This window comes from Lithobates pipiens, unplaced genomic scaffold (assembly GCF_037356315.1).
Source record: "Lithobates pipiens isolate NorthernLeopardFrog02 unplaced genomic scaffold, aLitPip1_a1.2 Scaffold_22, whole genome shotgun sequence".
Classification (NCBI taxonomy): Eukaryota; Metazoa; Chordata; class Amphibia; order Anura; family Ranidae; genus Lithobates; species Lithobates pipiens.
This window is the reverse complement of record NW_027507784.1, coordinates 122342436-122368803: the sequence shown is the minus strand read 5'-3', so window position 1 is coordinate 122368803 and position 26368 is coordinate 122342436. Positions and strand designations below refer to the sequence as shown.

The window sequence follows — 26368 nt, the reverse complement described above, 5'->3', positions numbered from 1 at the left end:
GGTGGTGCTGCTGAATATATACTTTCTAAACAGTTTTAAAATTCTGTGGCAAATCACATTCTCAAGTTCTCTGAATGAATAGTTACCTTCTGAGATGTTTCCAACTCTCTTTCTAGGTCTTGTGCTTTTTTGACAGTTTGGTCCATGAGGTCACTATGGATAAAAGCAAATTGCTGTTGAGCCTGATGCAGCGCCTTCTTTCCTAGACTTTTGTTTTTCAGAACCAGACTAGCCTATTAAAAAGAAAGTATAACACACTTGTTATGAAACACCTACAGAATACTGAAAAAAACAAAAACAAACAAAACAGACACACAAACCAATCAACGTCGCCCCCCCCCCCCCCCCCCCATTAGGGTACAGTAAAATACTATTAAGTTTCAAGAGACAAAAAGATAGATAGATGGGAGATATCAAACACTGTGGATAGCTTTGTTTTTGGTCTTCAGGCTGCAGAGAGCCAGGCTGTGGAGGGGGCAGGAGCAGGCTCCCAGCGGCTCACTGAAAGGCTGAGCCAGCTACCAGATCAGGCATCTATGTGGATTCCGACCACATGGTCAGGATCTTTTCAGAACCTGGACAAGCTGCGACATCAGCTGGCTGAAGGCAGGTTACAGAGGTGCAGAATGAACTACAATCCTGTAATCCATAGGAGAAGTACAAAAAGCTTTGGCTATGATCTTGTGGAAAGAAGAAGCAGCAGAGGTCAAGAACTAGCCACCAGTATTGCCTGTATGGTCATTGAATCCTGATGAAGCATAGATCCACGATGCCGACGTGATTTGGGGCTATGGCACTTTCAAGCCACAATGCGATATGTGTCACTTTTTTGGTGGAAAGTTGCCATCGATGCATCTTTTTAAATTTGTAATAAATTTTTTTTTGATAAATAAAAAACTTGTGCCACACTGTGTGCATCTGTGTTAATACCATTAACAAATGTGTCAATGCGTAAAGTGCAGATGCCAGTGATAATAAATCAAGATAAACAATCAATGTACAATGTGTAGTACCACTATATGTAACTGTCGCTGTTGGAAATCTTAAACAACCAATGTTACCAAAGTGCAAGTGTTAAATCAAACAGGTACATACGTACGGTATCTATACATACATGATTGAATATATTGCAAATATTTCAACTATTAATACACTTCAAACGATCTGATATATTGTCCTGTGCTCAAAAAGGCAAAAGAACGATATACTACTACATGAATATAAACCATAAATAAATTAGTGAATATAACTAGTGCAGATAAAGATGATAATGATACAGTCCAAATAAATTTGATAGAATATCCAGTGCTCCAAAACTAAATCCACAGTGACTTGTGGCTGTACTTCCCAGATGGAAAATTTCAGTGATTTTCAGTGATCGCACACGCACGCACACGCACGCACACGCACGCACACGCACGCACACGCGCGTGCTCCCCACCGCCTGTATGCGCTCACCTCACAGATTTTGACCGCACACCTAAGTTTGGTCAAAATATACAGTAGAACCAACACGGTTTTCAGGGTTAGTAGACTCTGGAGCGAGATGTCCTCGGTGTATATATGAAAAGAAAGGCTCAATAGTGTGATAACATTTAAACTCCGGTTTATTAAAAATTTAGAAAATCGTACTCCCATCTTAGGAGGCACTACCAGCGCACCACTCTATACATAACATGGATAAAAATGAACAATCCCAATCCGACAGGTGTATGGTTATGCCTCTAATCGCCTCACCGAGAGATGAACATCTCAGCTGGCTTCTCCTCCATCCTGGCCCCTCCCCAAAACATATTCGATACAGGGCTTGTCATGTGTCTTCATAAGGGAGATTCTATTGGACGACTGGAGTTACTAGAATATATTGTGGCCCGGTGGCCATTTTCTTGTAGTTCTAATGTGCACCGACCCACATTTTGTTGTGGGCATATTACACATCTATACTACCTCACCACCAGCAATTATGCTGCACTAAATTTTATAATATGAATAGAATGGGTGTGGTTCTCCCCCACACTACAAAATTTTTTTTTTAACACACACACACACACACACACACACATATATACATACATACATGCACACACTACCCACACAATAGGTGTGCTGGACATTAACATAAGGAGTGGTTACTATTACTGCCCTTTATTGGTCATCCATATACATATTAGGGATATGGAAGGCCCCAATGTTTTGCATCAAGGGCTCCCGTCCTAAATACCGTGCATATGTTGGCCCCTCCTAGATGAATTTTACTAGCTATAGTGTATAGTCCAACTTGAATGAAAAATATTTGTCAGAGTGCACAGAGAAATAAATACTGAAAGTAATATCAGTATGCATACTATGCCCCTGCATAAACAAACATCAAAATTAATGCCCCAATGGAAAGTGACAAAAATCCATTAGCAGTTACTCAAAACATTGGAGGTCAAACTTCTTATTCAATCCTTCCGGGGAGAGTGACCCCATCTGATGAATCCACCATGATTCCCTTTTACTAATCTCCCTGAGGTAATTGCATCCTCTCCAGTGGAGTTTAGGGACCTCAAACCTGTCCTAATGTTTCTTACGTGTTCCTCCATCCTGACCTTAAGTGCTCGCTTTGATCTTCCTATATACATTAAATTACATGGACATTTTATGGCATGAACCACACCTATCGTGGCACAAGAGATTAAGTCTCTGATGGTCATTTTTCGGATTGGTAAAAGGCCTTCCTAATGTTATTGAGAATTCTTACAACTGTAGCATTGCCCACATCCATGGAAACCCTTGATGTCCCAAAACATCCGTGGTCTGGGGTTCCAGTGGTACTTCCACATCGTGTACTAGCTTATCCCTTTCATAAAATATATGTGGTTTATCAGTGAGATTCTCTAGTTGTGTATCTTGTTTAAGTACCTGCCAGTATTTGGAAATCATTTTTTCCACATCTCTGGTTTTTAAATTATAATCCAATACTAAATCTGGATACAGGTACTGTACATGTAATCTACCCTATTCCTGGTATTTTCTAATAAACTCTCTCTGTCCATATAACAAAACTTTATTCTTTCAAAAACTCATCCTGACAGGTCTCATCTTTAAACCACTTCCCGCCATGACGGCCTCCCAGAACACACGCCCCTGGCTCTTTAACCATGTGATCGGCTGTGTCCAATTACAGCCGGTCATGTGTAAACAGACGCCGGTAATTGGCGCTCCTCGCCTCACACTGACAGTGAGAGGAGAGCCAATCAGCAGCATCTCCTTACAGGGAACAGCTAGGGATGTAATCAGGGGACTGATCATCAGTAACCCGATTACAATTAAGTGGCCACCAGTGCCAGAACTGTGCCCACCACTGCCAGCAGTGCCAACCAGGGCCCACAACTGCCACCAATCTGTGCCCACAATTTGATTATCGTCTGGAATGGCGCCATAAGTGATGTGGAAAATCTATTCCTATTGTTGAATCATAATGACCGGAATATTCGTCTCACATGGGAAGCCCATGAAAATCAAATACATTTCTTGGATTTGGAGATAAATACTACTATACATGGTTTGGAAACAAAAATCTATTTTAAAAACACGGATCACAACTCATACATATCTAGCTGCCACCACAAACCATGGATAGTCAACATCCCGAGGGGGCAGTATATGAGGATTAAAAGAAATTGTACTAGGGTTGCTGATGTCGATGGACAGACAGACAAATTAACAAGCATGTTTAAAAAGATAAGGGCTATCAGGATGAGTTTTTGGAAAAAGAAAGAATAAAGATTCAGGATATTGACAGAGAAAGTTTATTAGAAAATACCAGGAATAGGGTGGATACAGGTACATGTAAGTTATTTGGTTTGTAAATTATAACCCGAGGTGTGGAAAAAATGCTTTCCAAATACTGGCAGGTACTCAAACAAGATACACAAAGATAATCTCACTGATAAACCACAAATAATTTATAGAAAGGGCTATAAATGAGTTAGTACCCAATGTGGCAAAACCACCAGAACCTAGACCACGGATGTTTTGGGACATCAAAGGTTTCCATGGATGTTGGGGCGATGCGACAGTTGTGTAAGAATTCCAAACAACATTAGGAAGGTGAAATCTTTCACCAATCTCAAAAATGACCATGTATACACCATCAGAGAACTTCATCTGTTGTGACACGATAGGGGTTGTTTACACCATAAAATGTCCATGTAATTTATGTAGCACTGGTATTCTTGCCCGTTAAATGTTATGTAATGTTAATCTATGGCAGTGTTATAAATTGGTATTTGGCACCATCTAGTGGCCTAAAGATAAAAACAGACTTTATTTTCCTTTTCAAGAACATGGAGAAATGTTACAGATGGTGACTGTTTGTTTTTGTAACACTGACTCCCAAAGGAGCGGCTGGTTTTGTTGGGCTTACAGTTACCTTCTTGACCTTGTGTGCATCTAGGGGTTTCCCGAGGTAGATGGCCCAAAGAACTGCAGAAACTGACAGAACAGTCTCTCTATGAAGGGTAGAGGGTTAGGTAGGAAGTTCAGGTACTCTTGGAACTGCAAAAGATAGGAAGTCTCTCACTAAAGAAATCCAGAGCATTGCCACAGCTACCGGATAAACCTCCTCTCACTAGGCCTAGCAGCCGATAGTGTTTGAATAAAGCAAAGCCTCTGCCACAGACTTGCATATAGAACACTTGAACAAAGTCTCTGCCACAGACTTGGATGTAACTGAAGGATGTAGATAAATTTAGAGAGCCATCATACGGTACCAGTACCTTGCAGCCGGTCCGGCCATACCGTATGAGTGTAGATTCGCTTGGTGGCTTTCAACTGAGCCTCCAGGCTTTTTCTGAGAAGCCAGCCTTCAGTGTGGCCTTCTCCCGAAGAGTCCTCCCCTGGTTGCTTCTCCAGTTGCTGGCCTCTCCACAGATGAGACGGCACCGGACTACCTTTGAATCTTCCTTCCAGTTACTTTGCCTTGGGCTAGCCAGCCCCGAAACTCGGAATTGGATGGATCCGCACCCCAGGCCATGAAGGCCATGGGGGCAGGTCAGGAGGACCAGTACCAAACAGAGAAACCTGAAGCATGTAAAGTCAGTACCTTAAGTGCCCCTCCCAGAATGCACAGCAAGATGACACTCCCACTGGGCTGCTTCCGAGAAGGAATGGCACTCAATGCGCCCAGCTAAACTGCCTTCTCACTTGACAGTGGTGGCAGCGCCACCTGTGGCCAAGCAGAGCACAGTGCAATCCAGCTGGACTGGTACTGAAACCATAATTTTGTATAATTGACCCTAAAACCCATCTGTGGTTTTCAGGAACTTTAAATAGAAAAAACACATAGTGCGTGGTCGTCAGGAGCCGGCGCTACATTTACATTATACAAGTGACCTACCTACCCACAATGCCAAGTGACCTACCCACTAACACTCAGTACTGAAATGCATGCTGGGTAGGTTATAAAAAGGACACGCATGGCCATTTTCTCTCTCTTCTGGACGCATGGCCTGCCTACAAGGAGCTGTGGGTGTTTGTGTCCCACAGCACTGCGGCCTGTTCGGTGCAGAGCAACATCTGAAGCCAGAGGAGGACTTCACACCAGTGTGCTGGAGCAGCAGTGTGGTCGGATCAGGAAGGATCCAGAGGCACCCTGACGGAGGTAACAGAGCTCCTGGCGTCCTTGCAAAACGTAACAGCGCGACGGCGTGGCCCCAGCAAACAGACAGACAACCGGAGCAGAGGTTTCCTATTCTTCCAGACCCGATTGGGTGAGAGGGCTGCTGCCCATAATCCTTAACGTACTTTTACACACTTAGACTCAGGTCACAGTGTGCTGGGACCTGTAGTTCGACAGAGGAGATTTCACACTTCGACTGAGTTAAAGCAGGCCTCAAGCCTATACTCCACTGAGACAACTACACCAGAGGTAGTAGTAAGTGTGCTACATCACAAGCATAGTTTCAATATCCATCCTACAGTATTCTTTGTTAAACCCTTTGGATAACAATTACTTCAACACAATAGCTAGCAGAAGATTGAAGACTACATCTTTATTGCAAGACCTTGCATTCAAATCACTATTCAGACAGGACTACATTATAAAGTAGGGGGAGCTCCCTAACAGTTGCATTGAATAGTGTTGATGCCTTTGCATTTCTATATTTATCACAGCGTGCTGGAAGTGGGAAGGTGCCCGGAGCTAAGGCATGGTCACTCTGAGCATTGGTTCCACTTGGAGGCACGCATGCAGGGGGGTTATCTAAGAATTCTTTACATGTTAAAAATTGTTGTGAATACCTACTGTACTGTCACAATACGTTTGTGTGACAGTGTACTTATTGTAATTATTGTTTTATACCAGTTCAATAAAAACACATTCTGGTTAACTACAATTGGTGTGCAGTGTTGTTCCTTTTACTACAAGTGGAGCAACAGATACCCAGGTAAAGGTACACTATTGTTGTATTGTACATTTTGGGGTCATCCTCTGTTAGCTTCACACCAACACTGCACCACAGCTGTGTCAAGGGGATTGAGCAAAGTTATTAGGGGTGTAATAGAGTGTAGGCCCAATCAAACTCAGCAGCTCCTTTCAGGGTAAGTGCTACATTTAATTTATATAGGAAGAACAAAGAGCGCTTAAGGTCAGGATGGAGGAACATGTAAAGAAACATTAGGAGAGGTGTCGACAAACACCATTTATCCATCCATTTTGGGGACAAGCACAATAAAAGTAGAGCATTTTGCACTCTGTGAACCCTGGCATGTATTTTTCTTTCAGGTTGGACTATACACTATAGCTAGTAGAATTTATCTAGGAGGTGCCGACATATGCATGGTACCGTATTTAGGATGGGAACCCTTGATGTCAACATTGGGGCCTTACATGTCCCTAATGGGTGTATGTCCATGTATATGAATAACCAATAGGTGGCAGTAATAGTAACCACTCTTATATGTTATATGTAAAGCACACCCATTGTGTGTGTGATTTATTCTTTTATTTTTTGGGGTTCTAATTCCATATCCAAATATGGTTTCTTTTGGTCGGGATGCCACATACATTATGATATGGTGTTTAACCATCTCTTGTATGTATTGAGTTTTTATTAAATTGTTTAAGTGGTGCTCTTCAAATAGAACAAGTAATGTGTATAAAACTATGACCCCATATTGGATAGGGATTGTTTGTCTCTCTCCCTGTCATGTAAACAAGATCTATCCATATATTAGAAAATGATTTAGTGCAGCATAATTGCTGGTGGAAAGGCGGTATAGATGTATAATATGCCCACATCAAAATAGTGCGGGTCAGTGCACATTTGAACTACAGGAAAATGGCCGCCGGGCCACTATATATTCTAGTAACTCCAGTCATCCAATACAATTCCCCCCCCCCCCCCATGAAGACAAGCCCTGTGTTGAATACACGTTGGGGAGGGGCCAGGATGGAGGAGAAGCCAGCTGAGGCGTTCATCTCTCAGTGAGGTGATTAGAGGCATAACAATACACCTGTCGGATTGGGATGGTTTCGTTTTTATCCATGCTATGTAGAGAGTGGTGTGCTGGTGGCACCTCTAAGCTGGGAGTACAATTTATAAATTGTTTTAACCACTTTCAGACCGGACCATTTTGCTGGTCAATGACCAGAGGTCTTTTTACAATTTGGCACTGCGCTGCTTTAACTGGTAATTGCGCGGTCATGCAATGTTGTACCCAAACAAAATTTGCGTCCTTTTTTTCCCACAAATAGAGCTTTCTTTTAAAGGTATTTGACTGACTCTGCGATTTTTATTTTTTGCGATATAAACGTAAAAAGACCGCAAATTTTGAAAAAAATGATATTTTCTACTTTTTGTTATTAGGAAAAATCCAATAAACTCAATTTTAGTCATACATTTAGGCCAAAATGTATTCAGCCACATGTCTTTGGTAAAAAAAAAAAAAAGTCAATAACTGTATATTTATTGGTTTGCGCAAAAGTTGTCACATCTACAAACTAAGGTACATTTTGTGGAATTTACGCAGCTTTTAGTTTATGACTGCCTATCTCATTTCTTGAGGTGCTAAAATGGCAGGGCAGTACAAAACCCCCCCAAATGACCCCATTTTGGAAAGTAGATACCCTAAGGAAATTGATAAGAGGCATGTTGAGCCCATTGAATATTTTATTTTTTTGCCTCAAGCGATTGAATAATGACAAAAAAAATAAAAATTTTTTTTTTTTTTTTACACAAAGTTGTCACTAAATGATATATTGCTCACACATGCCATGGTTATATGTGGAATTGTACCCCAAAATACATTCTGCTGCTTCTCCTGAGTACGGGGATACCACATGTGGTCGACTTTTTGGAAGCCTAGCCGCGTACGGGGCCCCGAAAGCCAAGCACCACCTTCAGGATTTCTAAGGGCATACATTTGTAATTTGACTCCTCACTACCTATCACAGTTTTGAAGGCCATAAAATGCCAATATGGCACAAAACCCCCACAAATGACCCCATTTTAGAAAGTAGACACCCCAAGCTATTTGCCGAGAGGCATGTTGAGTCCATGGAATATTTTATATTTGGCACAAGTTGCGGGAAATTTACAAACTTTTATTTTTTTTTATTTTTTTTTCACAAAGTTGTCACTAAATGATATATTGCTCACACATGCTATGGGCATATGTGAAATGACACCCCAAAATAAGTTCTGCTGCTTCTCCTGAGTACGGGGATACCACATATGTGGGACTTTTTGGGAGCCTTGCCACGTACGGGGCCCCGAAAACCAAGCACCGCCTTCAGGCTTTCTAAGGGCGTAAATTTTTGACTTCACTACTCACTACCTATTACAGTTTTGAAGGCCATAAAATGCCAAGATGGCACAAAACCCCCACAAATGACCCCATTTTGGAAAGTAGACACCCCTAAATTTAGGGGTACACTAGTGAGACTAGGTAATAAATGGCGGGTGCCCTGAAACTTTAAAAAAATAACTAACCAACCAGCGTCACCTGTAACAGTTATATGGTGATCACTGGTGAAAGGGTTAACTAGGGGGCAATCAGGGGGCTTTATGCAGTAGTATATGGGGGTCCCTGGCGCTATAAAAAGCTGCGGCGAACCTAAATACCTACCTGCCTAACTAGCGTCACCTGTGACACTAATACAGCGATCAGAAAAACGATCGCTTATTAGGCTGGGTTCACACTGGAGCGATGCAGGAACGCCACAAATCCGCGGCGGGTTCCCGAATCGCATGTCTCCCGGCGGCAGTTCACACTGCCCTATGCGAACTGCTGGGAGTGTCAGTGAAATGTTAATGACACCCCCCAGATCAGTTCGCATATCGCAGTGCGATCTGCAAACTCGGATCGCATGGTGTGAACACCCATGCGATCCGATTCTGCTGCGGACCAAAAAAAGGGTCCCGTGCGAATTTGCGGCGGGTGCGGCGCGAATTCAGCCATACTATCTGTATGGCTGAACTCGAATCGCACAGAGATAGGATGTGATTTGCACTGCAGTGCGGTGCGAATCACATCCGTTCTCATAAACCGCTGCAATGTGAACCCAGCCTTAGTGACACTGGCGACGGGGGGTGATCACGGGGTTAAACCTTTATTGGGGGGGTTAGGGGGGTACATTAGAACTAAAGGGGGCTAACCCTAACTGCCCTAACAGTTATTACAGTCACAAATGACACCAATGCAAAAAAAAAAAAATGCAATTGGTATCACTGTGACTGGGGGGGGGCAGGGGTAATTGGGGGGGTGAAGGGGGGGTGTGAGTGTGCCTGGCATGTTCTACTGTGTAGTGTCGTGTTGGTGTCTCTCCTCGGTGCCGGAACGAAAAATACCGACACGGAGGAGAGATTACATCACTTCCTCTGCCTGCGTTTACATTACAGGAGAGGAAGTGATGCAATGCTTCACTTCCATTCGTCAGGAGCGATCGCGAGGGGGTGGCCATGAATGAATGGCCGCCCCCTCATCCCGGATCGCTCCTGCACGGATACCGACCGCCGCTGGCACCGGGGGGGGGGGGGGGGGCCCGATCGGGCCCCCCACCCGCGGGAAGGCAGGGACGTATATATACGCCCATATGCCTGCCCGTGCCATTCTGTCGACGTATATCGTCGTGCGGCGGTCGGCAAGTGGTTAATAAACCAGAGTTTAAATATTATCACACTATTGAGCCTTTCTTTGCATATATACACCGAGGACATCTACAGTGAAGGGATTGGCGCTCCAAAGTCTAACCCTGAACACAGTGTGGTTTCTACTGCATATTTTGACTAAACTTAAATGTGCGGTCAAAATCTTTGAGGTGAGCGCATACACATGGTGGGGAGCACATGTGTGGAATCACTGAAAGTCATTGAAAATTTCCACCTGTGAAGTAGTGAAAAGTCACTGGATTTAATTTGGGAGCACTGGACATTATATCAACATTTATTTGGACTATATCATCATCTGCACTAGTTATATTCACTCATTTATGGTTTATATTGATGTATTATTATTTATTTAGGTAGTTTGCCTTTGAGCACAGGACAATATCAAATTGTTTGAAGTGCATTAATAGTTGAAATATTCGCAATATATTCAACCTTGGATGTATAGGTACGTAGGTACCCGTTTGATTTAGCACTTGCACTTTGGTACCATATTGGTTGTTTAAGGATTTCCAATAGAGACAGTTACAAATAGCGGTTAATACACAAAGTACATTTATTGTTTCTTCATCTTGATTTATCATCACTGGAATCTGCACTTTACGCACTGGCACATTTGTTAATAGTATTAACAGAGGTAAACAGCGTGGCACAAAAAAAACAGTTTATGGGAGTGTGTCTGGTGCTAGCAGCTGAAAGAAATGAAGGCACTTCCTCACACACAAGGGATGTTTGTTTGAATTCTTAGTTTATTATATTGGTAGCTTGCAAGATTTTCTATTGATTAAAGTTTTTTTTTTGGTTTGTGGTATTCCCTGCAAGACACATTTTAAAGTCCATCTATAGCTTTCTCTGCTCCAGTTTGATAGGGCTGGCAGGCGATAGATAGCTGCGGACATATCACATTCCAGATCTCCTGAGACTAGCAGTAACTGAAAGCAGTGCCTAAAATCTCACACTGTAGCTATACAGCTAGGAGGCTGTTGGCAAAGGAGTGTCTTTGACTCCCTCACATGCCAGAATTGCACTGATACATTTCAAGAAGAATTCAAGACAAAAAGCTAACATTTATTGAACTGCTGCTTAGGCACAAATAGCACCCTATATGTTCCCAATAAAAGATACCACATCTTAACTATTTTAGTTCAGATCCACTTATCCACTAACATAACTCAGCAGCAGTTGCAGAAGACGCAACAGAAAGAGTACATTTATTTCAAAAGTCCTAGTTGGAGTAGTGCCCAGTCAAAGTATTCAGCACAAGAATGGGTACTCACTCGGCAACTCAGTTTTCACAAGCATGTGGGTTAACAATTTATAACCCCCACAGGATAGCAGAGGAGTTCATATTTTGCAAAGTGAAAGCATGTAAAATAACCAGTCCATGTCGTTTTATATTTGTAAAACTCACATCCTGCAGCTGAAGCTGGATTGCCTGTATCTGACTGGAGAGACATGAGGCCTCGTCTTCCATTTCCTTTTGATCCAGTAAAGCCTTTTGCAAATTACTTGACAGTTGTGTTATGATCTCATCTCGTTCATGGACAGCAGGCTGAAGGTCCTGAAAATACAATTCCTAGCATCACTACTGCAGCAAAGTACAAAGTGTTAAGAGCAAACATCACAATTTTAGTTGTTCGGTATCACAGAGAGAAAATAGGAAAGTGTCAGACCAAAAATAACCAAAATAGATAGAAGTGAGGGGGCTTTTAAAAGGTGCAGGCCCCGGCATGGATAAGGTGTAGTGAAGCCAGAACTGGATGGCAGCTCTACCATCTTCACCATTATAAAATGAAGTCATCCATGGCAGCTCCCAAATTTCTATACTTATGGGTTTCCAATTCAGTCTAAAAACTAGTAGTTTGTAGTATGCTTGTCATGACAAACATATGCAAGGTTGTTACTGCAGACTTTCTGAAAACACTAACTTGCGAGGCTTTACAGCCCTTTAAAACACGAGTCACAGATCTGCAACAAGAATGCAACATAGGCAAGTCAGAATTATATCGACGCTTGTTCCAGATCAGTAATGGTAAATGTATTGATGTAATTTGATCAGTACAGCAGCTAGAGCACGGACATGCCAGCAACAGCAGCCCACATATGTATTTCTTTCATGACAAGCGTTTTCAAATGGTATGTTGGGAAGCAAAAGGATTCAGTAAATATGCAGTAGAGAAATGAAAGCATATGTAAAGCTAAAGCTCTTCTTTTTAGTTCGAATAGAGTAAAAATGGGATAAAACCACTATTAAGTTTTATTTCTTTTTTTGCTGTGTGCCCCTTTACTTCCTGTACTTGAGACGTAATAAAAAGTGAGCAAAAATCTCCCTAACACAAGGGGAATTTGTGACTGTACCAGTCTCAAGTGTCTGTCTTTGTTTCCCTGGATTCCCTTTACCCCATCCTGTGTCATTATATAAAGAGTGTGGGGGGGGGGGGGGGGGGGGGATTGTCCCTGGAGTGTAGCTCTTTGTGCCTGTGTTTGGATAGACCGTTATTTTTTTTCCACCCTACACTAATATCTTGATAAACTGACTGGGTGGGCTAAGGGGTTTTGGACAGTGCTGGGCAAAGTAGCTTATACGGCGGACATATTCCTGTTGAGGACGGGGGTCGATGACAGAATTTCACATCAGAAAGTTGTCACCTAAAAATATTCCCCATTAGAATATTTTCCCCCTCACTTCTTGTTCTCATTGCAACTCTTAAACTTAGGATTTCATCTTACGTTGCAGCGAGTATTTAGCAGGACAGAAAAATGGATGAATCTCCCCAGAAGGAACATAGACGGCAATAAAAATCTGACAGAGGGTCTAACTTTTCCCCCTGCTCTATTGAAAATCTAGTCATCAGGTCCTGAGGGCAATCCTGGATTTTCAGCTGGGTCGCCAGAGGTGCCGATCTATATTATGGGAGACTGATTGTTTCCTCCATCCACTGCTGGATAAGCATCCCTCGGTCCTGGCAGGGCGAGGTTCGTGCCGCACGGCCCTGAGGAAATTGGTGGAGGAGGTGGGATGGATAGACCTATGGAGGAGTAGGAATCCTGAGAAACGTCAGTTCTCATGCTTTTCTAAGTCATATATGTCCCTTTCCCGTAATGATTTATGTTTGTGCTCAGAAGCAGCAGCACAACCAGTTTCAGATCTCACCTATGCTCTGAGGGGAATCTCAGGCCATTCCCCTCTGATCATGGATCGGGGGTGTGCACCCCGTCCTCACTGAATAGAGCTCCGTGGAAATGTAATGCCTTCTGGCTCAATTACAGTCAACAGCCCAGTATATACAAGACATTGCTAACTTTTGGGAAGAGCATGCAGGTGGTCAGGGTGCATGAGTGAGATGGGAGACATTCAAGGCCTACCTTAGAGGGCTATTCATAAGAGAAATAACGGTGTTTAAAGAGAAATCAAATGCACAAAGCGAGGGAGTGAAACGCTTGGTTCATGACCTGGAGACCCATCTTATAGCCGATCCTAGTGATGAACATAGAGGGACCTGGCTGTCAGCACAGGATGCGCTGAATAGGCTCACCTCCTCTATTGCAGAGCAGAAACGCTTCTTCAGTAAGCTTGCCTCCTACGAGGAAGGGGAACATACTGGTCGCCTCCTGGCAAAAATTTCCCGAGCTCAACAGGCATCGCCATCCATTGGTGCCCTGATGGCTCCTGGTGGCAAGACTAACTCGCCAGATAACATTATGGCGATTCTTAAATCATTTTAGTCAGACTTATAATCACTCCTGACAGGTCTATACCAAAACCTCCCTGCTGGACTACCTTGAGGGAATAAAATTGCCCGTATTGTCAGAAACAGACCGCCAATTGCTTGACGCTCCTTTGACTTTGGAGGAGCTTCAAAACAGCGACCGCTATGTTCACCAATTCCAAGGCACCAGGAGAGGATGGCATTCCTATAGGTGGTGTATAAGAACTATGGGGAATACTTGCTACCCAGACTATTGGAAGTATTCGATAAAGCAAAAATGTCAGGATGTCTCCCCCTATCTATGTCCAAAGCCAAAATAGTGCTACTTTTGAAACCCGGCTCCTATAGGCCAATATCCCTGTTAAAGTCGGACGTGAAAATACTGGCTAAAGTACTAGCCCTTAGACTGAACAAAGCCATTTCATCTATAATCCACTCGGACCAGGCAGGGTTCATGTCCCAAAAATCCACAGCTATTAACTTACGCCGACTGTTTTAGTCTACAATATATAGCTGACAACATGAAGGACAGGGCACTACTATCTCTCAATGCCCACAAGGCCTTCAATAGCATAGAGTGGTCCTACTTATGGCCCGTAATGGGCAAATTTGGGACACACTACTTAGAATGAGTCCAACTTTTGTATAGCTCCCCAAAGGCAGGCATCCGGGAATCTGGGAGGGTGTCTGACAATTTCCCTCTTTTTAGGGGGAAAAGACAGGGCTGCCCTCTATCACCTTTATTGTTTGCCCTGGCTGTTGAACCACTGGCTGCCTCTATACGGGCTAATGCAAACAGAGGTTTACAGTATGGAGAATGTCCCCTGATGTACATCAAAGAAAAGGATTTTACAGGTAAGCAGTTTTAAAAAATCCTGTTTTCTTTTCTTACATCAGGGGATACAGAGCCATAGTAGTTACTATGTGGAATGTCCCATAGAAATGGCAACTGAAGGGGGGGAAGACATCAAAAAAAAGGAGGCCAGAGGACTCATACTGCAGTCTGCAGCACACTGTGCCCAAAGGCAATATCCTCATGACCTTTAACATGGATTTTATAAAATCTGGTAAACTTATGAACTGAAGATCGAGTTTCGGCCTTACAGATCTGAGCCATAGAGGTCTTATGATGCTAGGGCTGCAACTATCGTTTTTCATAATCGATTAGTTGGCCGATTATTGTTTCGATTAATCGTCAAACTGATGTTCATTTTCAACCACCGTGACGGCAAAATTTGGAAATGGAATTCTTTCATTCAGTGAATGTACAAAGATTTTTCATCTGAATATTCTCACCGGAAAATTGATCCGTGAGGCCAGCATAAGGCTCGGTACACACCTATGCAGTTTTTGCTTTTGATCTGTTTCTGCAGTGCTTTTTGCTGTGCGTTTTGATTTTTGTGCACATGATTTTACTTCAATTTAAGTTTTTTTTTTTTTTTTTTTTTTTTTTTTTTTTGGGCAGATAAAAAAAAAAAAAAAAAAAAAAAAATTGCTGAAAAACACACTACATCCTTTTCTGCAGCTTCTCCATTGAAGTATATTGAACCAAAAAAGCACCGCTTTGCGTTAAAAGTCTGACCCTTTCTAAATATACAGCAGCTGAAAAAAGCACTTATATGAACGTGTCCTCTAGGAAACCATGTAAATGAAATGTAGTGCGTTTCTACAAAGCACCAGTAAACATATAGATGTGAACCATGTCTAAGACGTTTAGTAACAATGGGGTTAAAAAGACTAAAATTAGCCCTTTATAGTAAAAAAAAAAAAAGCAGATAATCACTACTGGAAGGGGTTAATTTTTTTACTGTAGAACAGTGAAAGTAATATTTGTAGTAGTGATATTTTTGTACTATAAAGGGCTAATTTTAGTTTTTTTTAACCCCATTATGTTACTGGCCAATTAATCGATTATGAAAATAATAATCGATTTCATAATAGATTAGTTGTCAATTAATCGATTAGTTGTTTCAGCCCTATATGATGCACTGCACAAGAGGCACTTATATACCCTGGTTGTGTGTGCTTTAACATAAAAAAGGAGGATTTTTCTTCTTTAACCCATAAGCCTGAATAACTTGACAAATCAATTTGGAAATAGTGGATTTTGAAGCTGCCTGTCCTCTTTGGACCATCTGGCAGTACAAATAAAACATCTGTTTTACGAACCTGGGCGGTCGCCTTTAAATACACTCTGACCGCTCTCACTACATCAAGGGAACGTAGTGCCTTTTCTTCCCTAGACTGAGGCTCTGGGAAGAAAGGAGGAAGAACAATATCTTGGTTTAAGTGAAAACCTGTCACCAACTTTGGTAGGAATTCAGGATGAAGACCCAACACCACCTTATCCTTATGCATGATCAGATAAGGCTCTTTACAAGACAGAGCCGTTAGTTCTGATACTCTTCTAGCAGAAGAAATGGCAACCAGAAAGACCATCATTCTAGTCAAAAGAACCAAGGGAATTTTGCGTAAAAGTTCAAAAGGCTGTTTCTGCAAAGCCGATAAGACCAAGTTTAAATCCCAAGGATTTAGAGGTGCCTAGATAGGGGATTGATCCGTGTTACCCACTGAACAAAGCTACGCACTAAAGAGTGAGAAGCTAGAGGGCGTTGAAAAAATATTGACAAGGCCGAGATCTGGCCCTTAATAGTATTCAAGGCCAGCTTCATTTCTAATCTCATTTGCAGGAAATCAAGGATACTACCTATGACATATTTCCTGGGATGCCAACCTCTGGATCCACACCAGGAAACATATGCCTTCCAGACTCTTTAGTAAATGACCCTGGAAGCCGACTTCCTGGCATTAATCAAGGTAGACACTACCGAAGGAGACAACCTACGATCCTTTAGAATGTGGGTCTAAATAGCCAAACCGTTAAATCTAGCGACTGTAAGGTAGGATGGGAATACCGGACCGTGTGCGAGAAGGTCTGGCCATAATGGCAGAGTCTAAGGGTATAAAAACCTGTGCCTTGTTCCTCCAAGGGAACCTCTGATATCACCAACTTGGATAACAGATGATCCAGCGCTAGGAGAGCCTTCTTCTCTGGGTCCTTGGCAACATTTGACCTTAGAAACCGAGGAGATGGAAAATCTCAGAACTCTAGTTTGTAACCTAGAGAAACGTCAGAAGCCACCCATCTGTCCCTTCAAAAGGAGGCTTTAGCATTCTGTTTTGTGGGCTTTCTGCCCCAAAATGTCTTCTGACCTTTGTGCTGCCTTTGGGGTTTTCCCCTTGAACCCGATGGTTGAGGCCATCGAGACTGCCTAGAGGCTGATACCCCTGGCACAGGAGAAGCAGCCCACTTAAAAGGAGAAATGTCTGAATTTCCTCTTTACTGGTAAAAGAGAGCTTTTGCCATTAGAGATCTTTTGTAGGTATTTATCCAAATAATCTCCAAATAGCCAGTTTCCCTTTTCATGGTTAACGGCTAAGAGCTTCTTACATGGTGCTTCGTCTGACCAACTTTTCAGCCAAAGAATTCTGCGAGAATGCACTAGTCTAAGCATAAGTCGTGAGATTTGAATGACAGTATCTCTCAGATTCTACTGTGAAACACAGTGCGTCTGATAAAACAGCACATTGTTGGGCCTGTTCATCAGGCAGAACTTTAAGCATCTCCTCAAACTGTTCCCTAATGGACTGGGATACGCCAATTGCGGCAAGACCCAGCTGCGCTACCGAACTTGCTAAAGCCATATGGCTTCTCGAAAGAAGCTCCAACTTTTTATCTGTTGGATCCTTTAACATGAGCGCATCAACTGGACATGTGAGATTCTTATTCACTTAGGCAATAGCTGGACTCCCCCCCTTTATTTATAGAAGTCCTCTTCCATAAAGATAAAGTGTGGAGAATCTCTTAGGGGGATAATTGTTTATCCGGATATTCCCATTCAGCATACATAAGCTTTCTTAGCCACACATGAATAGGAAAGGCATCCCCAGATGGAGGAGGTGGGACTATCAAGGACCTGTGCTGCAGGCAACAAAAAGGTTGAACAAACCAATTTAGTAAGAGTGCATAAGCAACTGTCTTGTGATGTCACTCCTATATTAAGATCCTCGGAAGAAGATAAATAAGCATTTCCAAATCTTTGGGAAGATCTACTTGATCCCCAGCCTCCTGCACCTCATTAAGAGGGTCCAGAGCACTAGCAGCAAAATAATTTACACTGCTAAGCTATAGTTAAGCTCAATAGCTGCTATTACTCCTAGCCTGTTAAAAGTACAGTGTTTCAAAAGGGAAAAGCCTGTGTCACCAAACCTGATCCAGCCAACCTCCTGCTCTGTCTCTCCACAGCCAGCAGCAGCCAACACAGACAGCGCTTAAATAAACTTCCTACAAGTGTGTTCCCACGCGAGCATGGCATCCTGTGGAACCTGCAGACATAGGGGGGGGGGGTGTAAATCCTCCGCTGAGAGTGGCCGTAGTCTGTCTTTTTTTTCTTCAAAAAAAAAAAGGAACTATTTTGGCATCCTATCCCCCGCAGGTGAATCTGTAACCTATACTGAATCGCTGCCCAGACAGGGTGAAGGTATGGGCCAGACTGAAGATGTCCCCAGTGGGTATATTGATCAAAATGAAATGATCTTGATGCCACAGCTACTGTATATACTACACAACTCTCCCATGGTTGTTCCCCTAAAACAGGCATGTCCAAAGTCCGGCCCGAGGGCCAATCGCGGCCCGCGGTCCAGTTTTGAACGGCCCGCCTGGTAATTTAAACATATATATATCTTTTCTGGCCCCCGACGATCTCCCAGCGCCGGGGCCACAAAAGATATATAGTCTGGCTGCACTGGAGATAGGAGGCTGTACGAGCGCCATGCACACAGGAGTATTTCCTGTTTACACGGCAGCCTCTGTAATAGGAAGTCCCATTTCCGCCATTGGACGACTGTTCTGTCCATCAAAGGAGACGGGACTTTCTCTTAAAGAGGCCGCTGTGTAAACAGGAGATTCTCCTGTTCTTTGGCACTCGTCCAGCCCCCTCCATGTCCCCTCCAAGGCTGCACTGATGGCAATGGTAAGTACATTCCTGGCTAATGGTGGCTGCATTCCTGGCAATAGTGAGTGAAATCCTGGCAATGGTGGCTGCATTCCTGGCTAATAGTGAGTGAAATCCTGGCAATGGTGGCTGCATTCCTGGCTAATAGTGAGTGAAATCCTGGCTAATAGCGAGTGAAAGCCTGGCTAATAGCGAGTGAAATCCTGGCTAATAGCGAGTGAAATCCTGGCTAATAGCGAGTGAAATCCTGGCTAATAGCGAGTGAAATCCTGGCTAATAGCGAGTGAAATCCTGGCTAATAGCGAGTGAAATCCTGGCTAATAGCGAGTGAAATCCTGGCTAATAGCGAGTGAAATCCTGGCTAATAGCGAGTGAAATCCTGGCAATGGTGGGGGCCGCATTCCCGGGCAATGGTGGGGGCCGCATTCCCGGGCAATGGTGGGGGCCGCATTCCCGGGCAATGGTGGGGGCCGCATTCCCGGGCAATGGTGGGGGAGCAGATGGGCACTGACCCTTATTTTGCTTCAGTTTTTTTATTTAAAATTTTATGTTTTTTTCCTGAAACTTCCCTTATTCGCCAATAAATACGGTATATCCAAATAACACGCCCGAGCTCATCTCTTCAACACACACAGCCACAAAGGCAAGAGAATTCTTGTTGGGCCCTGTATTAGTGTTCGAACGAACACACTTAGGCCGCGTACACACGGGCGGACTGTTCGCTCAACTTTGTCCGCTGAACAGTGCTTCAGCGGACAGTCCGCTCGTGTGTGGGGCTTCAGCGGACAGTTTCAGCGGACAGTTTGACGAACAAAGTTTTTCGGAAATTCCGAAAAACTGTCCGCTGAAACTTGGTTTGAGCGGACAGTCCGCCCGTGTGTAGGCCACTTTCGAAATGAGCAAACTGTTCCCGCTCGGAGGAAAGTCTGCTCATTTTGAGCGCGTCTCCAGGTAGGCGGGGCCCGCGAAGGAGACGTTGCGGGCCCCGCCGCCTGCTGTGGACTTAAAGGGGAACCCCAACGCCGAAAAAAATCGGCGTGGGGGTCCCCCCAAAGTCCACAACAGACCCTTGTCCAAGCACGCTACCCGGCCGGCCAGGAAAGGGGGGCGGGCGAGCGCGCCCCCCCCTCCCGAGCCGTACCAGGCCGCGTGCCCTCAACATGGGGGGTGCCTTGGGGAAGGGGGGGCCGCGCGGCCCCCCCACCCCAAAGCACCTTGTCCCCATGTTGATGAGGACAAGGGCCTCTTCCCGACAACCCTGGCCGTTGGTTGTCGGGGTCTGCGGGCGGGGGGCTTATCGGAATCCGGGAGCCCCCTTTAATAAGGGGGCCCCCGGATACCGGCCCCCCACCCTATGTGAATGAGTATGGGGTACAATGTACCCCTACCCATTCACCTGTAAAATAAAAGTACCCAACAAAAAAAAAAACACAACACACGAGATAAAATATTTTATTGCACAGCTCCAGGGGTCTTCCGTCTTCGGGGGTCTTCTCGCCGGACTCCTCCGCTATCTTCTTGTAGCTCTTTTGCTAGCGGAGGAGTCCGGCTTTCTTCCTCCCCGCCGCCGGCCTCTTCTCCCGACTTCGGGGGGTCTTGTCCCCCTCTTCGGTTCTTCTGCCGGGCCACCGCGCCTTCTTATAGCTCTTTTACAGGCGGTGGCCCGGTCTTCTGTCGCCGCCGCCTTCCGTTCTTCTGCCGGGCCACCGCGCCTTCTTATAGCTCTTTTAGAGGCGGTGGCCCGGTCTTCTGTCGCCGCTGTCGCCTTCCGGTCGCCTTCCGTTCTTCTTCTTGTTCTTCTTCTTCTCCAGGAGATGTTGACACGTCGCTCTCTCCTGCCGGAATGCCAGAGCCGCGCTGTGCGGCCACTTATATAGTGACAATGGGGCGGTGTCACATGGTATATGTCACATGGGTTGGTCACATGGGTTGATGTCACATGGGGACTATGACATCGTAAGGGGGCGGGGTCACCATGTGACCAACCCATGTGACATATACCATGTGACACCGCCCCATTGTCACTATATAAGTGGCCGCACAGCGCGGCTCTGGCATTCCGGCAGGAGAGAGCGACGTGTCAACATCTCCTGGAGAAGAAGAACAAGAACAAGAAGAAGAACGGAAGGCGACCGGAAGGCGACAGCGGCGACAGAAGACCGGGCCACCGCCTCTAAAAGAGCTATAAGAAGGCGCGGTGGCTCGGTAGAAGAACGGAAGGCGGCGGCGACAGAAGACCGGGCCACCGCCTGTAAAAGAGCTATAAGAAGGCGCGGTGGCCCGGCAGAAGAACCGAAGAGGGGGACAAGACCCCCGAAGTCGGGAGAAGAGGCCGGCGGCGGGGAGGAAGAAAGCCGGACTCCTCCGCTAGCAAAAGAGCTACAAGAAGATAGCGGAGGAGTCCGGCGAGAAGACCCCCGAAGACGGAAGACCCCCGGAGCTGTGCAATAAAATATTTTATCTCGTGTGTTGTGGTTTTTTTTTGGGTACTTTTATTTTACAGGTGAATGGGTAGGGGTACATTGTACCCCATACTCATTCACATAGGGTGGGGGGCCGGTATCCGGGGGCCCCCTTATTAAAGGGGGCTCCCGGATTCCGATAAGCCCCCCGCCCGCAGACCCCGACAACCAACGGCCAGGGTTGTCGGGAAGAGGCCCTTGTCCTCATCAACATGGGGACAAGGTGCTTTGGGGTGGGGGGGCCGCGCGGCCCCCCCTTCCCCAAGGCACCCCCCATGTTGAGGGCACACGGCCTGGCACGGCTCGGGAGGGGGGGCGCGCTCGCTCGCCCCCCTTTCCTGGCCGGTCGGGTAGCGTGCTCGGACAAGGGTCTGTTGTGGACTTTGGGGGGACCCCCACGCCGATTTTTTTCGGCGTTGGGGTTTCCCTTTAAGTACATTACAGGCGGCGGAGCCCGCGACGTCTCCGTCGCGGGCCCCGCCTACCTGCACACGCGCTCGAAATGAGCGGACTGTTGCATCGTGTGTGGGCGAGTCCGTTCATTTCAAAAGTTGCGCGGACTTAGTACGACGAACAAAGTTTGCAGTATTTGTCCGCTCAAAAAGTGCCGTGTGTGGGCGTGTTCGTTCATTCAAAAGTTTGAGCGGACTGTTTGACGAACTTAGTTTCGGCAGACAGTCCCCGCGTGTGTACGCGGCCTTAGACCGAATTTTAATGGTTCAAAGAATGTCAGGCAAAATGATCGGGCCCTCGTGCATGTTCACTTCATCAAATCTGGCCCTCTTTGAAAAAAGTTTGGACACCCCTGCCCTAAAACAACTCAATTCTATTTTCAGGTCACTTATCTGGCTAAACTCCAAAGCTAGAATTAAACTAGAACAGCTGCAATGTCCAAAAGGAGGCTGGGGGGGGGGGAGGCTCGCTCTCATGGATATACTATATGGCCTCCCAACTCCAACACATAGCTAGGGCCCCAAGACTCCCGAATACCCCAATCCCCAATGGTGAACTCGGTAACACACCTTCTGAAGGCAGAAACAGGCGGGGAGATAGAGGGGGGCTTAGAGACCAAGTCAAATAAACTCTTCCCTACTTACAATTTGATGCAAAAGGTGTGGAAAAAGGTCAGAGCAATACAGCAGGCAGAGGGCTTCACTACCATTTGGTGGAACAAGCGATATTTGGAACTAGAGAAACTACAATATAGCAACATGGTGGCATTAATTACCTGACTCAAATATTCAGAGATGGGAAACTGCATTCATTTGCTGAACTACAGTCTGAATTCAACTTACCGGTCTCCATGCAATTCAACTATCTCCAGCTCCATCACGCAGTGGGGGCCCAAACAAATGGGGAAGCATAGATTCAGAATCCCACACCCATTGTTAAGTATATTATTAGAGAAGTATCTAAATAGAAGGGGTTCATTTCATGTTACTACTCCCTGCTCCTTACCAAAGTTCTCCCTGACAACACCGCTGGGCTTATATCCAAGTGGGAGGGCGATATAGGTGCCTTTGAGGAGGACCAATGGGAGGAGGAGCTCGCTCAGCGATTCCCCAGTGCTCTTAACGTACCCCAAAGATTGTCTCAACCCTACATTCTGCCAAGTGTACACTATACCCCAGCTAGGCTGGCAAGAATGGGGGTAAGAGAGGATCCCGGATGTAGTAGATGTAAGAGAGACCACGGCGAACCGATGCACATGTTAAGGAGGTGCTCCAAATTACACACCTACTGGAGGACACCATTAACAGTGTCTTCCATGTACAGCTGAAGGCTCACCCCAAACTCTGCCTACTAGGTATCATGGATGATGTTTCAGAGGAGGACCCCTCCAGGATAGGGATAACCAGGGCTCTATTCCAGGCCAGAAAGCCTATACTGAGGCAGTGGAAATTGGAAGAATCACCGGCGGTGAGAGAGTGGCTGAAACAAATGGGTGATACTATTAGAGAAATACATATATCTCCATTTCTCAACACAGGGGCAGTGTGAGAAAGTTTGATAAAATGTGGTAGTTGCTACACACTGTAATAAAGAATGTCTAGTACTACGACATGGTATATATGTCTGTAAGGTGTAAAACATGTTTTTTCTGCTTTATCTTACTGATAATTTAAATGGTAGAAAGAAGAGATTGTATGACCGTACTGCTTGTAAACATTTTGTAAGCATTTTGTATGTAACCAATAAAACCCTTTTTGATTAAAAAACTCCAGCCAGAAGACCACTAAAAAAACTAATAGCCACAGAACAATGTGTGGAATCTCACCATCCAGTGTAGATGGGGGATGGGACACGGATGTTGGCACTTTGTCAAACTAAATTGGGTGGACATTTTAAGCAACATCCTGGCAGTATAGCTTTCTCCAACTCAAAAACTAGCACAACTTTTTAATCATATACAGATCAACACACACCACAAAATCTTTATTAATGGGAGAATCCTCAATGCCCCAAGTGTGAGGCAGTGGCAGGTACTTGACTTCTGATGCTGTGGAAATGTGAATCTAAGACAAAACTATTTAGATACTGGTGGCTAGTTCTTGGCAACTTTACAAATATCTGCACACCCAAGAATCTGCATTCTAGGATTATCAAAGGAGAATACTACTTCTACATAATTATACCGATATTCTCAGATTGTTGCTCATTTCCAGTAAGATAATAGCACAAAATCAGTTAATCTGCTACAAGAGAAATTGATATATCAACATAGGGGATGCCCAAAAGAACTTAAAACACTATGGGCTAACTTGTTTGGGACTTTGGGCGTGGCAACAAATTTAATTGATTCTAAATAGACTTCTGCTTTGAGAGATACGTCCAATCATATCCAGATAAGGATTCTGGATGACCAAGAGAGCCAAATACAAAAACATGAAACACTCATATGCATGCTGATCCAGTTTCCCACGTTACTTTGAGACTCAGGAATTATAGGTAAAGCTTTACAAATACATAGCCCTGTGACCACTGTATTATCAGTCAGAGAGTTACAAGGCTTAATGTATGTGATAATGTTCATACTGTTGTAGAGTGGATGAAACCCTACTAAACTGTTACCTTCTGTTCAAGTTTCAGGACAGTTGGAAGTGGAGGAGAGGTGGGAAAAATTAGGCATATGTATGCAAGTATTGTACAGTAAAAAAAAAAAAAAAAAAAATACATAAAAAAAAACGGTAGAGGACATCCTGGAGCCACACCTGCCTATGACTTGACAGTAAAAGGAGAAGCAACACAGTGATGAGCTAATCTCTCTGCTTGCTCTTGCTGTCAGCACTGCTGCTCCCTCTCACACGCCAGTTCTACTTAACAGGGAGAAGAGATACCAGGTCAAATCCAAGTACCTACACAGTTTTCATTTAAAAATACATTAAAGAATGTTTTCATCTTTACAGAGCAGCATTGAGTTTTGTCATTTATAACTATCTAGTTCAGGTTTAAAAATGTAACTTTCACAAACATTTGAAGTGGAAGTTTAGCCACTTTTGTTTGCAAGAGTAGGAAGGGCAGACTCAAATTTTCCAACCTCCCAATAGGAACAAAAGCAAAGAAAACATGGCAGGAGGTTCTAACTTTTGCCCATTGTAGGAGGAAAAAGTGCCTTTGGCCTTTGACGCTATATTTAAATGTGCTTGTGCTAAGATTTTTCAATCTTCCCTGTATACAAAGAATTCTATTTTTACTAACTGAATGCACCTTAAAAACACAGGTAACACAAACATGAATTATACAAGTTAAAATCATTACATGCATTTATAAATGTTATAAACGCATCTACGTTATTGCCAGCTCTGAAGAATTTAGTTTATCGAAAAAAAACGACATGTAGCATAGCATGATGCCTCGGCACTAGCTGCATCTCATCAACAAAACTCGGAATCATAGCTATATGCCAAATTTTCACCTTCCTTCTCCCCCTTTCAATTTCTAAATTTGGATTTCAGAGTCCAGTCACCCTGACTGAGTGGGGGAAAAACAAGCTCTCCCTGGTCTCTCTGTCCCTTTGGAGTGAGTAGAGACCGCTGTGGGGACCTCACTGCTATCTATTGGATCACTGACCAGCTGTCAGTTTCAGAGGCTGAAGATTACAACACAGCTACAAATGTGCCTTTCTCCTCTCTCTCCCCACACAATGGACAGCAAGATAACTGTCAACACACAAATCCGCTGAGCCTCCTGACTCTGTATATCAGCAGAAAGCCACCAGCAAGGACACAGTATATTGGTCTTTTATGACCAGCCATATAATGGATTGAATCACAACCGTCCCTTCTCCCTGTACACATTGATATTGGTCTGGGTAAGCAAAGGGAATTCAATCCCTTCCATTTCCTTTTCTGTACGTCCTATTATATTGCCAGGGTTCAGGCTTCATTTCGAGATTATATATGTGCTGACAGTGTTATTACATGGAAAAATAACCTCTGGATAATCTCATATGGAATATGAACTCCCTCAAAGTATTCTCTTTATCGGATTACTTTTTGTTTTTTACTCTGCAGTCCTCAATCACAGATCTGTGGAAAGTGACATTCATCTATACCATACAGAAACTTTCAGCTGTGGAAATCCCATTCAGATCCATGACTAAAGTGCTGATCAAATTGGTCAATGTTTGTGCCCATAAATATTACAACTATTCGTGGACACTTTATCTGTTGTACTAGGAATTAACCACTAATCAGCCGACTTCTGTTTGATTGGGTTGAATGAATGTGTGATTGGTATTGCGATCCGTGTTCTGATAACGTTATCAGGTTATATTATTTATGTGGTGGAGGTATCTATTTAAAAACATTTGCATATGGTGGATTTATAATAAAGTATTATTATTTTTACTAAAAAAAAAAAGACAGTTTTTGTTTTCTCCTTGAAGAATCCCTTTTGGGCAGTTTGGACTCTTTCTCCAGAGAATGCTTTTTATATGCATCTACCGGATTCAGAGGAACACACCCAACTTAACTTCTATACAATTAGATGAATGGTTTATATTTGGGCAGTTGAAGAATTATTTG

At 44.2% G+C, this 26368-nt stretch overlaps 1 protein-coding gene across 6 annotated transcripts in view; it reads right to left on the bottom strand.

Annotated features, from left to right (window-relative positions):
- Positions 1 to 26368, bottom strand: part of PCNT (pericentrin) — a 293476-nt gene that overhangs the window by 238534 nt on the left and 28574 nt on the right. For all 6 annotated transcript variants that reach the window (XM_077448179.1, XM_077448184.1, XM_077448180.1 and 3 more), the window contains 2 exons: positions 11566 to 11715; positions 87 to 233 (listed from right to left, as the gene is read on the bottom strand). In XM_077448179.1, coding sequence (XP_077304305.1) covers positions 87 to 233; positions 11566 to 11715 — 297 coding nt within the window. The remainder of the gene's footprint in view (positions 1 to 86; positions 234 to 11565; positions 11716 to 26368) is intronic.